General features: G+C 42.7%; 1 protein-coding gene across 1 annotated transcript in view; it reads left to right on the forward strand.

The window, feature by feature from the left end:
• Positions 1-1,324: 1,324 nt before the first annotated feature.
• The window catches only part of cftr (CF transmembrane conductance regulator), a gene marked incomplete at its 5' end in the record, with an annotated part of 73,014 nt that continues 56,731 nt past the window's right edge, over positions 1,325-17,607 (forward strand). The window contains 4 exons of the mRNA XM_083655112.1: positions 1,325-1,377; positions 2,932-3,042; positions 13,772-13,883; positions 16,012-16,227. Of these exons, the coding sequence (XP_083511238.1) occupies positions 1,325-1,377; positions 2,932-3,042; positions 13,772-13,883; positions 16,012-16,227 (492 nt within the window). The remainder of the gene's footprint in view (positions 1,378-2,931; positions 3,043-13,771; positions 13,884-16,011; positions 16,228-17,607) is intronic.

Here is a 17,607-nt window from a genome sequence, read left to right on the forward strand (position 1 = left end):
ATTACATTCAGTCTCATGCTCAAGGGCCCACGGCCACTGAGGGAATCGAACCCATGACCATGAGAAGCAATAGGAGCCAAATTCACACAGCTTTTATTTATATTTACATTTTTCATACTGTCAGTAGCTCCGGTATCAGTGTTGACAGTGATGAGCGGTCATATTTGATAAGACTCCCGTTTGTGGGTTGCGATGCCGCGGGAACCAAAGGCTTGACTGCTTCTTCATATTTTTATCTCTGTTCCCTAATGGAATGTCTGCAGGTTTGATCTGCCCTCGCCCGAGACTGTCCGTAACCTGAAGCTGATACAAAAGTTTCCAGTCCAGAGGAACAGTTTCTGCTGCTTTCTGCATGATAGGGAGGCTTTTGGATGTTTGCAGCGAACGGTTCACACAGTCGGCAGCTGGGAAGCATGGCTCTGCATTCACAACAGGTCCAAAGAGCCACAGCAGCTTATTCATATCACTTGGCTTATTTATGGCTACACCTTTTAGACTCAATTATGTTGATGGTTTTGTTGATTTCCCCTCTTTTTTGACCCCATCATAGTCTACAATTTTTTATGTATTTTATTATCACTTGTTAATGTGCATTTTTAAAGTGCTTTGTTCTGATGTTCCAACGTTGTTACAGTATTATTATTATAACATTATTTATTATTATTTATTATTTACTATGCATTTTCCTTATTTGACATAGTGGGTCTCAAATGTCCCAGACCCCCACATAGACATACGTTTAGGGCCCCAAGAACCCTCATTTTATGAATTCATCCCAGAGGCAACAGAGATGGAGATTTTGGTTGGTGCTGAGTTTATTTTGTGAGTTGAAAAACTATTCCTTGCTCTGCTGGGGGATGGGGGGGGCTGGATGCCCGCTACATCGCCCCCACATATACTATCTGTCTCTGAAGTGGATCCACGTGGTTTCTGCGTCGTCTTGTTGTCACAGTATGCAACCCGAGGCTCGTCTGTGTGGAAATGACGCGTTTTGGGGAGTCCATAAAGGATGGCCTGTCCCTGTCCTCACATTGTCTGTCACACACACTGGGAGAGAGAGGACAACAGGAGCAGAGAGAGAGCGCGCAACAACCCAGAGCAGAGCAGGAGACGCGCACAGAGGAGAGGAGAGGAGTGGATACTTCTCTCGGTTTGGGAGGGAGATAACTACGCAGTGACATCATATTTACTGGAGGCGCAACAAGGTGGAGGATAATAACACAGGCTGTGTGTGGGACCGGAGCACCCATCAGGGGACACCCAAATGTGAGCGACGCGCACGGGAACTCAGGTGCAGAGAAACCAAACTGGCGGCGCACTTAGGATGCAGAAGTCACCCGTGGAAGATGCGAACTTCCTCTCCAAATATTTCTTCTGGTAAGAAATGTTATCTGCCCGGCTGTCAGTCACCCTCCTTCCTTGACCAACCGATAGAAATTCACACATTCATCTAATCTTGTTGTCAGTCAAAATAATTTTCATTGCGACTTTGCTTTGGTGGATCTGCAGATTTGGAGGTTTTGCTGGGGGGGGGAATGAATGGTATAGGCCCAATATAGCCTACTAGTTGGGACTTTGAATCGGCGCACAAACTTAAGGCCAGGCGGACAGGTGCGAGAAGGTGTAGCCGGTGGCTTGCGTTGCGAGGACATTATCCTACAATGAAAAGTTTAATTTCGTAACCTGCTGTTTTCTGAATGACATGGTTAAACTCGCTCGGGGATTCAATTTTACCCAATTTTACTGCCCTCATGTCCTGTTATGCTTCCAAAGGAAATGACAGCAGCAGCGAGTGAGCTTGTCCTTCCCACTACTACAGTAATGAATGATGTAGCCATGATGTAGGAACTGTTAGTGATGCAAGTGATTTGTCGTTTATTTCGTGCCTAACATGTGTACATAGCGGGCTTTAAAATGGTGCGCCAAATGTGCCTTGTGCCGACGAATTTCCACTCAGTTATGACGAGTTTGCCAGTTATAACGTTTGCCACGTTGCCAAGTGAATAGTCAATTATATACAAATATATAATTGATATTGATATTGAAATATAGAATAATATAATCATAAATCACTAATACTGAATCGTGACATCGTGAGTTTGCAATGACTTTATCTTCTTATAGACTACTACAGAATACATTTATGTGGTTTACTGGGCTACTTTGACCTCTAGCTGCAAGACCTTTGTGACACTAAATGTATTATTGGATTACTATAGTTCTTTGTCACATTTTCTTATCATACTGTGAAGATAGAATATGACATCACAAAGAAAGCATTTTTTCACATGAAATAAATTCTAATGTGTGAACAATATGGCAACAAGATGGCTTTTCTTGGTCTCAGGAACCAACAAACAGTGTCTTCACTGCTGTCCGTTAGCCCGACTGTCCAGCCTCAGGAATCACTTATATTACAATGAACTAGCTAACACCAATCACTTATATTAACTAGCTAACACCAGTTTACAAAAACTGTCAGTCGAAACACTGACCCAATTGCCCATTTCATATAAACTTTCAAATGTCTCAATATATTAATCATTAATATTATTGAGAAAAACATTTGTTCCATTAATAATTAATGACATGAAAATGTATTATTTCTATATATCTTATTTTGGTTACACTATGACACCTTGTCAACAGTATGAAGAAAATCTATTTGAGTCCAAATATACTTGGAATGAATGCCGTCTATCTGCACAACTAGATTTTAAACCTTATCGCAAAATATATTCTGAATTACAGTATATTGTAAGCTATAGATAATGCATCTTTGCAGTTGGGGTCTAGCTACAAAGTGCTGGTACATTATAATAATGTGTGTGGTTTTTCTGCTACAAAGTGCTGGCACATTATAATAATGTGTGTGGTTTTTCTGCTACAAAGTGCTGGTACATTATAATAATGTGTGTGGTTTTTCTGCAGGTGGACATCACCACTGCTGAGGAAGGGCTTCTTGAAGAAGTTGGAGCTGTCAGATGTGTACAAAGCTCCGTCTTTTGACCTGGCAGACAACCTCTCTGAGCGTCTGGAAAGGTCGGTGCACTCTGTTTGTTTTGGTGATACACTGGTGACTGGACCCATGCTTTTCAACTGCTTTCTCTTTGACATGAAAAGGTTTGGGGGCCCCTGGGTTAAGAAACCATGCTTTTGAATACTTATCCTGTGATTTTGCTGGTGTCAGTGTGTGTGTGTGTGTGTGTGTGTGTGTGTGTTTGTTTGTTTGTTTATTTGCACATTTTAGAAGCAAACATTTTCAACAGAAAATAAAATGTATACAAAGAAATAAGAAAAAACATGTGCAGGTGAGATAGAAACCCACTACGGGTTTATCTTGAAATCTCACCTAAAGACAAGAAATATACATAACAACAAATAACAGCAAATGCAAGATAACAATAGTTAACTTGTATCAATTTTACATATTAGTTTGTATTTGTGTAAAATGATTAGAACAAAGACAAAAAAACAAAAAATGTGTGTGTGTGTGTGTGTGTGTGTGTGTGTGTGTGTGTGTGTGTGTGTGTGTGTGTGTGTGTGTGTGTGTGTGTGTGTGTGTGTGTGTGCGTGTGTCATTCATACTAGATTGCCTTGGGGCAACTCACCTTCTCTTGACTGCAAGTAAAACAAGTTTGATTAAGGTTAGGATTGAGGTTATGGTGAAGTTTAGGCAAATAAAAATGGGCTGAGTAAGACCAACGTTCATTAAAATTTTAAATGTGGCTTATGGTTGAAATGTAAGCTACTTTGAAAATGCTGGGAATTGAACCCCAGTCGTCGGCATCGAAGGCAAACTTTACATCCGCCATGCCGACCACAACACCCTTACACTGGCCAATGTTATAATTGTCACACTCTCGTGGTGTCGATATCAGACGTTGTGGGAGTTGTATAGAAGTCTGTTGGACTACCCAGCATATTATAAAAAAATACAAAAAAGGGGTACCCAGTGTGTTAAAAAATAGGAAAAAGGGGTACCCAGTGTGTTAAAAAATACAAAAAAGGGGTACCCAGTGTGTTAAAAAATACAAAAAAGGGGTACCCAGTGTGTTAAAAAATAGGAAAAAGGGGTACCCAGTGTGTTAAAAAATAGGAAAAAGGGGTACCCAGTGTGTTAAAAAATACAAAAAAGGGGTACCCAGTGTGTTAAAAAATAGGAAAAAGGGGTACCCAGTGTGTTAAAAAGTGACGCCAAGGGTCATCAGTTTAGAGCTCAACAGTGACCGCCCACTTTTTCTCAGCTCCCCTTCCATCAGAGAATTCTCCATTCACTTTCTCCATAGACATTTTTAAAAAATCCTTATATATTTTTTATCATATATCCAGGTATGTATGTGTGTATATATATATATACTGTATATATATATATATATATATATTATATATATATATATATATATTATTATATTATATATTATATATAATGAGTTTTTAAGCCTGGAACCAAGCCAACCAGGCACCTGCTGAATCGTGACTGACCATAAAACATTTCACTTGGAGCAAAAATAAAAAGGTGTAAAAAATATGTTTTTGCTCCACGATTCGATCTTAAAACGAGACTTAAAACTCGTACTATATAAGGATTTTTCTAAATGTCTATGAAGAAAATGAATGGGGACTTATCTGATGGAACGGGAGCTGAGAAAAAGTGGGCGGTCACTGTTGAGCGCTATTTGAGGAGTTGGGAGTGAGAGGGGGGTTGACTGGTCACATGATCAGAGCATGCGGAGGCTGGAGAGACGACATCACCCAGAGGCCTGTACTACAAAGCCAGTTTAGTGGTTTAGCGAGGTAACTTCAGGTTTAAACCTGGTTTGGCCGTACTACAAAGCAAGTTAACTTCTTACCGACATATATTTCCATAGCAACTTATGCTTCACACTTAACCTGGTCCGTAGCAGGTTAAGTTGCAAGGATAAGATTAGACCTTAGATACACCGCCCACGAACCAATCGAATCAGCAGTTTGGAAAAATGGCCAACCCCTTTCTGGACTAGTTTCCCATCAAGGAAGGAGCACGAATTGTAATGTTGAATTAATCAAGGACTAAAGCCTTGCACTTGTTGCAGGCTACATTTTAATTAAGCCCTACTTACCACTTTGGAATATGTTTTTATATATTCATTTTTGTGCTCTCAAGTAGCCTAGATACGTTGTTTGACCCCGCCGATCGATTGCAGCTGAATAGTGAGTGGAGAAATATCACTAAACTGGCATAAAAAGGTTACATAAACGTCTCCAAAGCGCACGGTGCCGTGTGCGCAACGGAGCTGAGACTGACGTTGGGTTGGAATTAAAATGGTCATACATGCTAGAATAGCCTACTACATCTAAGCAATTTAATATGGGATCACCTGCACACAGGCGATCCCATATTAAGATGATTCATATCTAGGCTACTCCTGCATTTTGCAGTTGCAACTGTGTTGCTTTTGGCCTGTATGATGTGATTGAACTTCATATTTCCAGCATCATTATATGAAATATGGAGATATGCGACTCTGCTGACGATAGCCTATAGCCTATATGTGACCACGAAATAGGCAATTTTTTATAAATGAAATCTATGCCCGCACGTACCGTGTCAATTCAGTTCAGAAGCATTTATTTTATTTTAATATCATTCTTTTTTTTATTGATTAGCCTATAGGAATTATTCAGTCAGTGCGACTAAACACTCATGAGATCATTATTATTCATTGAGCCTAAATGGTCTATAGCTACATACCGATTTTGGACTGAGATAGATTACACATTGCTTCCACAAAAGACTGTAGATAGAGAGCTGTAGATAGCCTACGAAACCGCTCTTCAAAGAAATTACTGGTGTGGATAAAAGTGGTCTTTAGACAGTCATTCGGGAACAGACTAATAATATCCAACGCAGATTTTTTTTTGCGGATTCATTCAATGAGGAAATAGGCATGTCTGGCGCTTTGGTGGCGAAATCAAGCAAGCTGAATAACTTATGCATTTAGACAATCTGCAAATTTTTGCCAGCCCTCCTTTCGCCGCTTATTATGTGCAACAGTGTTGCCCTTTGTTTTTATTAGATGTTTAAAAACCTCATATTTCGTGAATATGAGCGTTTGCTCCTCAAGCGAGAAATATGCGGCTCTGCTGCTGCTGCTGCTGCTGCTGCTGCCAGTCAGACGCAGCCGATGACGTGTTTGGCGTCTCCATGTTGTGATTGGTCAGACGTCGGAGAGAACGCCCTTTTTATGTGCACGAGCTGATGTGCACGAGCATTTTCATGTGCACGAGCCTAGAGCTCGATTAGAAAAACCTGGTTCCACTAAACGAGTGGCAAACGAGCTTCGTAGTACAAGTTAACTACAATCGAGCTGATCTGGTTTAGACAAACCAGATCAAGGGACAGATCCTGGATCTTCTAATACAACATTCGTAGTACAGGCCTCAGGTGTCTGCAGCCTCCATGTTTTCCTCTCTGCCCTTTCAGTGTATTTACAGTAGCAGGCCGTCATCCGTCCTCCCTCCACCGGGGGAGCAGCAACGCCAAACTAAAATATGGGCTGGCATTTGGACCTAAACCTGAACTGTGTTGCCAACAAACACATGATGGACAAGGTTAACTCTTCTCTCTCTCTCTCTCTCTCTCTCTCTCTCTCTCTCTCTCTCTCTCTCTCTCTCTCTCTCCCCCTCCCTCTCCCTCCCTCTCTCTCTCTGATTCTCTCTCTTTCATCAAATCAAGTCAGTTTCTCTCTCTCCAGGGTATCCACAGTTCTTAAAAAGTCATACAATAAATGAGTTCAGTTGAAAAAGTATCAAAATCTTAAATGCAATTATTTTAAAAACACAGTTGGACCTCCCTTAAAGGGATACGCCAACATTTTGGGAGATTCGCCTGTTTGCAATATTCTTGATGGTAAAAGTAGAATGTAGAAGCCTTTCTCTTCTCTGTGCGTGCAGTATAAAGTGTGTGGCGCCTCTCCTGCTAGTGAACATAGCAGATGAATGGTAGTAAACGGTACACGAGCACAGCCCTGTTCAGTCACCAAAACTACACATTCCAACAGCGCCAGAAACACTCATATGTACATGTTGTGACTCCTGTACTCACCACGCAATTAAATAATACAAAGTTACGGGAAACGTTTTAAAATCCATTCGAATTAAATCCATAGCCAGAACTAATGTGGTCGAACCAAAGTTACTTCCACGTTTGCCGGAGGTGCATGCGCTATGTGCAGTCATCAGTACTTCGTGGTATGTATTTACTTCGAAAATGACTGGTTTCCTGAACTTTGCATTATTATTAGGGGTCCAAGCACGAAGTGCGTGGATCCCTATTGTATCTGTAATGTTTATTATTATTATTCTGCCCTAAAACAGCATGCACGTCAAAAACCGTAAGGGCTACAGTAGCCAGACCTTGCACATAGGTTGGAAATGTGCCCCACTGCTCAGAGACAAAAAATTAGCCATATTGGCCAGATGGTGGCGCTATAACAGACCCTTTTGCGTATTGACCCATAACTCACACCCATTTAAGCCTGCTAGATTTTCCAAAAAAAAAACCGAACTCGTCCTAGGCCATTTGCCCGAATGAGCCCAAACTTTTTCTGTGTCATCTCTGGACTTCCCTGATCTAAAGTTGTATAAAGAATTTGGATACGTGAAACCGTCTTGAAATGATAAATGTTTAAACTTTGACACTATGTCATCATAGATGACATCATAGATGACATCATAGATGACATCATAGATGACATCATCAGTGATGTCACAAGACTGTCACCTTCTCTATGACGACGTCAGTTATGACATCATAAATGACATCATAAATGACATCATAAATTACATCATAAATGACATCATAAATGCCCTTCTCCTGGTACTATATAAAGCCCCCATCACCACAGCTTAAATCACACTTGTGCAGTCATCACTCACATATCATATATGTGCACATATCAACTCTGACTAAATGTGCAATTCAGTGTCTATATTAATATTATCTGACATATAACCCCCAAGTCACCAGAAGCTTGGACCCCGCATCGCCGCTTGCGGCTATATTTTATTATTATTATTTAATTGCGTGGTGAGTACTTGAGTCACAACATGTACATGTGAGTGTTTCTGGCGCTGTTGGAACGTGTATTTTTGGTGACTGAGTTTTCCTTTCTGTTTTGACCAAGTTTTCCCAGCTCGACGTACAGGCGTTTAGGTGGAAGCATTTGACAATTGCGAGAGCCAACCGTCTGTGTTAAGAGACTACATTCTAGTTCTACTATCGGGAATATGGCAAATAGGCAAATCTCCAAAAATGTTGGCATATCCCTTTAATGGTTAATGTCCTTTTTCTTGTTCTGCCCATCTATGTTCAATCAGAAGTAGTATTTTTTTGCACGCTGATTTATTTCTTCAATTTGCTTTTTAAATTGGTCGTAAATTTTGATTTCAGGCATCATTAAAAGGTCTTACAAGATCTTACACTCTCTGCAGATATCCTGTTCTTTTCTGCCCCTTTCTGCCCTCTCTTCCCATCAGTACCTCTCTGTCTCTCTCTGTTTCTCCCTCTGTTTCTCTCCTCCTACCTCTCTCTTCACTGCTTCTTATAACACTGAGTAAATGTCACACCTTTGACACATTTCTGCGTCTTCAAAAAAGAGAAAGGAGACTGATGTGATTGTGAAGCCACCTGTTAAATGTCACAGATGTGTTTTGTGTGGACCACAGCGGGTCTCTTGCTGGAGTTGCCATCGCGCAGTGGTGTATAAAGTACTAGAAAACCATACTTAAGTAAAAGTAAAGATATCTTCCCAGAAAAAGACTTTGGTAAAAGTCAAAGTCACTCATTAGAATATTACTTGAGTAAAAGTCATAAAGTACTTGATATTTTCTGTACTTAAGTATCAAAAGTAATTTTCTGATATTAAATGTACTTAAGTATTGAAAGTAAAAAGTACAAGTAAATGCTGCAAAAAAATCAAGCAAAAGACATCCCTGGGCTTGAGTGGAAGTCTATTTCTTTTTCTTGACTTTTATAGCCGCTGGCAAACAACGTTATGTTGCATTACAGCCACCAAATGGAATGGAGTGTGTGGATCGTGATTAACGTAACTTGCAAACTAGGAGCACTGATTTGCCAAACCTGATCGCTTGCAGGCTACGCAATTTCTTCTGATTTTACTTTGTAACTAAGATGCTTGGGGAAAATGTAGTGGAGTAAAAGTATCCATTTTATTTGAGAAATGTAGTGGAGTAAAAGTGAAAGTTGACAGAAATATAAATACTCAAGTAAAGTACAGATACTCAGAAAAAATACTTAAGTACATTACTTAAGTATTTATACTTAGTTACATTACACCACTGCCGTCGGGTCGCCCGGGGGTGCAGGGGCCCGCGTCACGGTGAGCGCTGCCAACAGGCCGCTTCATGTGAATGGGTGTTAAAAGTCGACCTTTACAAAGGGCCCTCGCCCGGGTGGGTGATGAATGAGCCGCGGTCGGCGGGTGATTCTGCTTTTATTATTGTGATCAGGCAAACAGGGAGGGCTGCTGGGAATGTGAACTTTACCTTCCATTTAAATATGCTGGGTCCAGTCACCCACTCCATCACACACACTTATGTCTTCTGACCAGGGCTTACTGGGTCCAGTCACCCACTCCATCACACACTTAGGTCTTCTGACCAGGGCTTACTGGGTCCAGTCACCGACTCCATCACACACACTTAGGTCTTCTGACCAGGGCTTACTGGGTCCAGTCACCCACTCCATCACACACACTTAGGTCTTCTGACCAGGGCTTACTGGGTCCAGTCACCCACTCCATCACACACACTTATGTCTTCTGACCAGGGCTTACTGGGTCCAGTCACCCACTCCATCACACACTTAGGTCTTCTGACCAGGGCTTACTGGGTCCAGTCACCCACTCCATCACACACACTTAGGTCTTCTGACCAGGGCTTACTGGGTCCAGTCACTCACTCATCACACACTTATGTCTTCTGACCAGGGCTTACTGGGTCCAGTCACCCACTCCATCACACACTTAGGTCTTCTGACCAGGGCTTACTGGGTCCAGTCACCCACTCCATCACACACACTTAGGTCTTCTGACCAGGACTTACTGGGTCCAGTCACCCACTCCATCACACACTTAGGTCTTCTGACCACGTCTTACTGGGTCCAGTCACCCACTCCATCACACACTTAGGTCTTCTGACCAGGGCTTACTGGGTCCAGTCACCCACTCCATCACACACACTTAGGTCTTCTGACCAGGGCTTACTGGGTCCAGTCACTCACTCATCACACACTTAGGTCTTCTGACCAGGGCTTACTGGGTCCAGTCACCCACTCCATCACACACACTTAGGTCTTCTGACCAGGACTTACTGGGTCCAGTCACCCACTCCATCACACACTTAGGTCTTCTGACCAGGGCTTACTGGGTCCAGTCACTCACTCATCACACACTTAGGTCTTCTGACCAGGGCTTACTGGGTCCAGTCACCCACTCCATCACACACACTTAGGTCTTCTGACCAGGGCTTACTGGGTCCAGTCACCCACTCCATCACACACTTAGGTCTTCTGACCAGGGCTTACTGGGTCCAGTCAACCACTCCATCACACACTTAGGTCTTCTGACCAGGGCTTACTGGGTCCAGTCACCCACTCCATCACACACTTAGGTCTTCTGACCAGGGCTTACTGGGTCCAGTCACCCACTCCATCACACACTTAGGTCTTCTGACCAGGGCTTACTGGGTCCAGTCACCCACTCCATCACACACTTAGGTCTTCTGACCAGGACTTACTGGGTCCAGTCACCCACTCCATCACACACACTTAGGTCTTCTGACCACGTCTTACTGGGTCCAGTCACCCACTCCATCACACACATTTAGGTCTTCTGACCAGGGCTTACTGGGTCCAGTCACCCACTCCATCACACACTTAGGTCTTCTGACCAGGTCTTACTGGGTCCAGTCACCCACTCCATCACACACACTTAGGTCTTCTGACCAGGGCTTACTGGGTCCAGTCACCCACTCCATCACACACTTAGGTCTTCTGACCAGGGCTTACTGGGTCCAGTCACCCACTCCATCACACACTTAGGTCTTCTGACCAGGGCTTACTGGGTCCAGTCACCCGCACCATCACACACACTTATGTCTTCTGACCAGGGTTTAGTGGGTCCAGTCACCCACTCCATCACACACTTAGGTCTTCTGACCAGGGCTTACTGGGTCCAGTCACCCACTCCATCACACATTTAGGTCTTCTGACCAGGGCTTACTGGGTCCAGTCACCCACTCCATCACACACTTAGGTCTTCTGACCAGGACTTACTGGGTCCAGTCACCCACTCATCACACACTTAGGTCTTCTGACCAGGACTTACTGGGTCCAGTCACCCACTCATCACACACTTAGGTCTTCTGACCAGGGCTTACTGGGTCCAGTCACCCACTCATCACACACTTAGGTCTTCTGACCAGGACTTACTGGGTCCAGTCACCCACTCATCACACACTTAGGTCTTCTGACCAGGACTTACTGGGTCCAGTCACCCACTCATCACACACTTAGGTCTTCTGACCAGGACTTACTGGGTCCAGTCACCCACTCATCACACACTTAGGTCTTCTGACCAGGGCTTACTGGGTCCAGTCACCCACTCCATCACACATTTAGGTCTTCTGACCAGGGCTTACTGGGTCCAGTCACCCACTCCATCACACACTTAGGTCTTCTGACCAGGGCTTACTGGGTCCAGTCACCCACTCCATCACACACTTAGGTCTTCTGACCAGGGCTTACTGGGTCCAGTCATTCACTCCATCACACACTTGGGGCTTACTGGTTGTCCCTCACTCTCTAGGCTCCAAACAAAAGGTGATCAAGCCTTTTTGAAGCTCTTCCACTGGACTTACAGTAAGATCTGTCTCTGTTGACACTTTCAAAAAACAGCTAAAGACTCATCTGTTCAGACTGGCCTTTGTCGAGCCTCTTGTGTCTGTATTTCTCTGTTTTTATGTCCTTTGTTTTTACGTTTTATTAATATTTGATGGCCTTATGTTAACTATTTTCCTCCTGTGAAGCAATTTGTGACTTTGCTCTGTGAAAGCTGCTATATAAATAAACTTTACTTACGTACTTATGTACTTAGCCTACTTACTTACTCACGTACAGTATCGCATATCAACGTTTTGTTCACATGTAATTTGTAATATGGTTTTACCCTTGGTTGCTGTTCACGTAGAGTGGGCTAGATTAGTTAGAAAAGTTGTTTATAAGCACTAACCCTGACCCTAACAAGTGAGGTGAAGCAATATTTGAGTGGTTTTAGGCAATGTGCTGGTGCAGCAACAAGTCTGGGACAAAATCACTAATATCACTTATAAACTGTGACACCTTAATATCACAAAGAAGTGAGAGCATGGTGGGATGATAGCCTCGATCTCACAGAAGTGCTATTGTTAGTGTGTGAGTATTGGAAGTGGTTTTTCCATAGGTCTTTCACACACACACCCCGCTCTCTCTCTCTCTCTTTCTTTCTCTCTCCGCTCTCTCTCTCTGTTTCTTTCTCTCTCCCTCGCTCATCCTCTCCCTCTCCTCCCATCACTCAGCGTGAACCGGTCAGCCAAATCACCCTGGCTATAAACGACCCATCGAGAACAATGCTGCTCCTTACTGTAGCAGTGACTGTTTGCCAAGGCAGTCGAGGCAGTTCATCTAACATGGTTGTAATCAGGGCAGGATGCTTAACGCTGCACCAGGCCAGATTTCTATATGAAAATACTTATCTTATATTAAGTCTTATAACACTGCACCAGGCCAGATTTCTATATGAAAATACTTATCTTATATTAAGTCTTATAACACTGCACCAGGCCAGATTTCTATATGAAAATACTTATCTTATATTAAGTCTTTTAACACTGCACCAGGCCAGATTTCTATATGAAAATACTTATCTTATATTAAGTCTTATAACACTGCACCAGGCCAGATTTCTATATGGAAATACTTATCTTATATTAAGACTTATAACACTGCACCAGGCCAGATTTCTATATGGAAATACTTATCTTATATTAAGTCTTATAACATTGCACCAGGCCAGATTTCTATATGAAAATACTTATCTTATATTAAGTCTTATAACACTGCACCAGGCCAGATTTCTATATGAAAATACTTATCTTATATTAAGTCTTTTAACACTGCACCAGGCCAGATTTCTATATGAAAATACTTATCTTATATTAAGTCTTATAACACTGTACCAGGCCAGATTTCTATATGAAAATACTTATCTTATATTAAGTCTTATAACACTGCACCAGGCCAGATTTCTATATGAAAATACTTATCTTATATTAAGTCTCATAACACTGTACCAGGCCAGATTTCTATATGGAAATACTTATCTTATATTAAGACTTATAACACTGCACCAGGCCAGATTTCTATATGGAAATACTTATCTTATATTAAGTCTTATAACATTGCACCAGGCCAGATTTCTATATGAAAATACTTATCTTATATTAAGTCTTATAACACTGCACCAGGCCAGATTTCTATATGAAAATACTTATCTTATATTAAGTCTTTTAACACTGCACCAGGCCAGATTTCTATATGAAAATACTTATCTTATATTAAGTCTTATAACGCTGCACCAGGCCAGATTTCTATATGAAATATGCAGAGTTTAGTCTCTCTCCCTGCTTGTTGCTCTGTGTAACAGTGCTGTAACTCTCTCTCCCCCTGCAGAGAATGGGACAGAGAGGTGGTGTCGGCCAAGAACAAGCCCAGGTTGATGCGAGCACTGTCCCGCTGCTTCCTGGGCCCGTTCATCTTCTTCGGCATCCTCCTTTACCTCGGGGTGAGTCTGTCTGCGGCGGAAGCAGGTCCAATGTAGCGTATAAGGATGTTTGGTACTAACTCTGTCAGAATGAGCGCTTTCCTTTACCACATTTTGAGCACCTTCTAAAGAAATTTGAAAAGAGAATGTCTCACGTTAGCTCAAAGGAATGTAATAAATGTAAATGTTTGACACTTTTGAGGAAATCATTAGATCTTTTGCCTCACTTGTTTGAGCCACCAATGGGTGAAAGTTGCAAAGTGCAGCTTTGATTATTTCATCCAACAGATTGTGTTGGATGCATATGTACAATAAATATGGTATATAATAATACCTCTGATATGATGCTGTTTATTTGATTGATTACATATTTATTGTATAATTACCGGTAATCAATACTACACTGATTGTCTATGAGCATCCCTTATGTGTCATTGAACTTTATTGATGTGTTTGAATCTAATCTGTATGGAGTTGTGAAGCCCATATCGCGTATCAAACCGTATTGTGAGATAAGCGAATTGTCTCGTCCTTGGCGTGTAGCGGCTCTAAACATCTCCACAGCTCCTGGAGATCCTTGTCCACACGCTGCTGTACTGCTGCTGCCAGCTGCACCTGTGTGTGTGTGTGTGTGTGTGTGTGTGTGTGTGTGTGTGTGTGTGTGTGTGTGTGTGTGTGTGTGTGTGTGTGTGTGTGTGTGTGTGTGTGTGTGTGTGTGTGTGTGTGTGTGAGAGTTACAGTACCATGTCACACAAACATCACAGGCATGTGGCACCAGGGTGTAGGGACCGCTTATGGGAAGGTGCCGACAGCATTACGTAAGCTGGTACAGTAGGAGGTGGTTGCCATGACGACAGGAATGCCCGTTAGATGTTAAAGAGGGGTTGTGTGGGGAAAAGGGTGAAGCATGGAGAATGGTTGGAAGGAGCTAAGTCAAACCGAGCAAAGTAACTGATGGTCAAACAAATGAGTTTTTTTTCTTTTCGTTTAAACAGTTCACAGAGTTCCTGCACAGGTTGGGAAAGTCTGGTCTGGAAAAGTACGGGAAATGATTCTGAGAATTTCCAGGTCTTGAAAAGTTTCTCAATTTGCACAAAAGTCTAAAAAAAACATCCACTGTCATTTCACATGTTGTGGGTTTTATGTTGTGAAGAATAACACTCAGCTATGTAAGGGATAATCAACGACTAGCTGTGCGTTAAACAACTTTAATGCACGTGTGGCTCACCTGGTAGCACGCGTACCACGGAGGCTCGGTCCTTCGCGTGGCTAACGTGGGTTCGAATCCGACCCGAGGTCCTTTGCCGCATGTCATTCCCTCTCTCCCCACCTTTCCTGTCTGCCTACTGTCCTATCTAAATAAAGGCAAAATGCCCAAAAGATAAAATAAAGAAAACACACACAAAACAACAACCATTTTTGCACGACGTGGAGGCGAAGAACCGGCGGAGGGTCGTTGCCTACGTGAAGTGCACTAAAATTGTTTAACACACACCTAGGAGTTGATTATCCTGCTTTACCATGGTCATTTCATTTGCCAACAATATAAAATAAAAGCATTCACAAATTTTTGGTGCAAACAAATTAGCAATCAAAATCTAAAGTTTTTCACAAGCCATAACTTTGTTTACCTAGCAACACAATTGACTAAACGCTTCAAATCCAGTCAAAAAATCAAGGCTTTCCAGTGTGGTCAATGTATGAATTAAGTTTATAATCCAGTTGACTTGTCAGGTTGTACAGAAACCTGCATGGGTATTTATGGGATGTTTTTTTAAATAAGCTAGTGTAATGGTGGCCCGCAGCTGGTGCTGTGCAGTGAGAAACCCTCACTCTCCGAGACCTCAAGAGATGCTCTAACGACAGGTGCTACTAGGCTTTAGCCTCCTCGCTAGGACGTCTACCTCCCAGGCCGGAGGTTCCTGGTTCTCATTGCCAGCCTCTCTCATTTTGCCGTGCGTAACATAACCAAACCAATGCATCAAAGTAGTGAGTGAAGCAAGCATCCCATAATTGGTACTAAAGGAAACTAGACTAGAAGATTGAAAATAGCCTTAAGTACTACCAGAGAGAGTTTTCCAATTAGTAAATAATCTCAAATCAAGGTGTCTCTCTTCCCTTCCTTCCCCCCTCCTCTCTCTGGGTGTAGGAGGCGTCGAAGACGGTGCAGCCTCAGCTGCTGGGTCGCATCATCGCCTCGTTCGACCCGTTCCACGCCCCTGAGAGGCAGCAGGGATACTACCTGGCCCTGGGCCTCTGCCTGCTGTTCACCGCCCGCTTCCTGCTGCTCCAGCCCGCCATCTTCGGCCTGCATCACCTGGGCATGCAGATCCGCATCGCCCTCTTCAGCCTCATCTACAAGAAGGTAAGGAGCGGAAGGGGGGGTGGGGGTTCACTTGCTTCTTTCAAAAAAGTGTTTTTCTTTCTATTTGGAGGTTCAGTGGATGAATCAGATGTAAAGTGTAGTTATTGGTTAATTTGCTTTATTATTTATTTTATTCACATCTTCATCATAGTCGTGCTCAGCTGCTGCTTTGACAAAAAATAAAATGAAAAATAAATGAGAATTATGGAAATTATTGTTGAAAGTATACTCTACAATTACCCTGTTGATGATTAGAGCAGGCCAAATTACCCAACAAGGACCACATCAAAGGCGACAGCAACTAGAGGGAAGGGAACGTCCATGGTTTTGATTCAAAACATTAGCTAATGTTAGTGGCAGTCAGCCAATAACATTGTTGGCTCCACTCCCAGTTTATACGTAAATCACCCAATCACTAAAACTGCTGCCGGTTAAACCGACTACAAAGCAATTTGACCCAGCTGTACAAGAGTAAGTTGTGTGAGAGCATTGATGTTCTGAATATCTTTTTCTAGCTTTTGTTCTTAAGATCCAGTGTTCCAGCGTTGTGTTATCATCTGAATACCTCGTCAATGCTTCTGCCTTGTTTAGCATGTTGGCACAACAAACAGCATTCCCAGAATGCATTCTACCTCCAGTAGTGGCAGTCCACAGGCTGGTGTGAGAGGCGTGGCCTGCATGGTGTCCCCACACACAGCCACTGTATTTGGGGCGTAGTGGAGGCCTGGAGGGTTAATGCAAGTAAATGCAGTTTTTTTTCCAGATCAACTGTATCAATCACTACACCCCTGTGTACTATAGAGTAGCCTACCGCAGGGATGACATATTCTTGTAGGCTTACCCCAGAAGTCCGTGCGTGCACTGCTGGTTTGTAACAGCCAAGTTTGTATTCAGCAAGATAATCTTCACAAATGAGGACCACTTTTATAACTTTTGAAGCGTTTTCTGAAAATAGCGTTTAAAAAATGCATTTACGCTTAGAAAATCATAAAAGTGGTCCTCATTTGTAAAGATGATACTTGAACTGAACACATACATCGCTGTTTCATAAACTTTTGTTAACCACAGACCTGATCTCTTGGCAGGGCAGTATCAACAAGATAGCAACAGGCTTTTGACTGCCGTGGGATGGGGAAGAAGCTTTGAAGCAAGCTAATATCATGCGGCTAGTTACTACTTGCCTTATATGAACAGCTGTATCCAGCCCATGGACGAGGTTCCACCAGGTTACATGCATAGATATCCACATTGGCGGTATCACCGCTACTCCATATTATATCATGGGAGTCAACAATGCGTTATGCTCACCCATCCTTATGCCACCTGCCTGTTCTCTATACCGAGCTTGGCCACCATGGTCAACTTGCTTCGCGGCCCAGA

This window comes from Poromitra crassiceps (assembly GCF_964638095.1).
Source record: "Poromitra crassiceps genome assembly, chromosome: 18".
NCBI lineage: Eukaryota > Metazoa > Chordata > Actinopteri > Beryciformes > Melamphaidae > Poromitra > Poromitra crassiceps.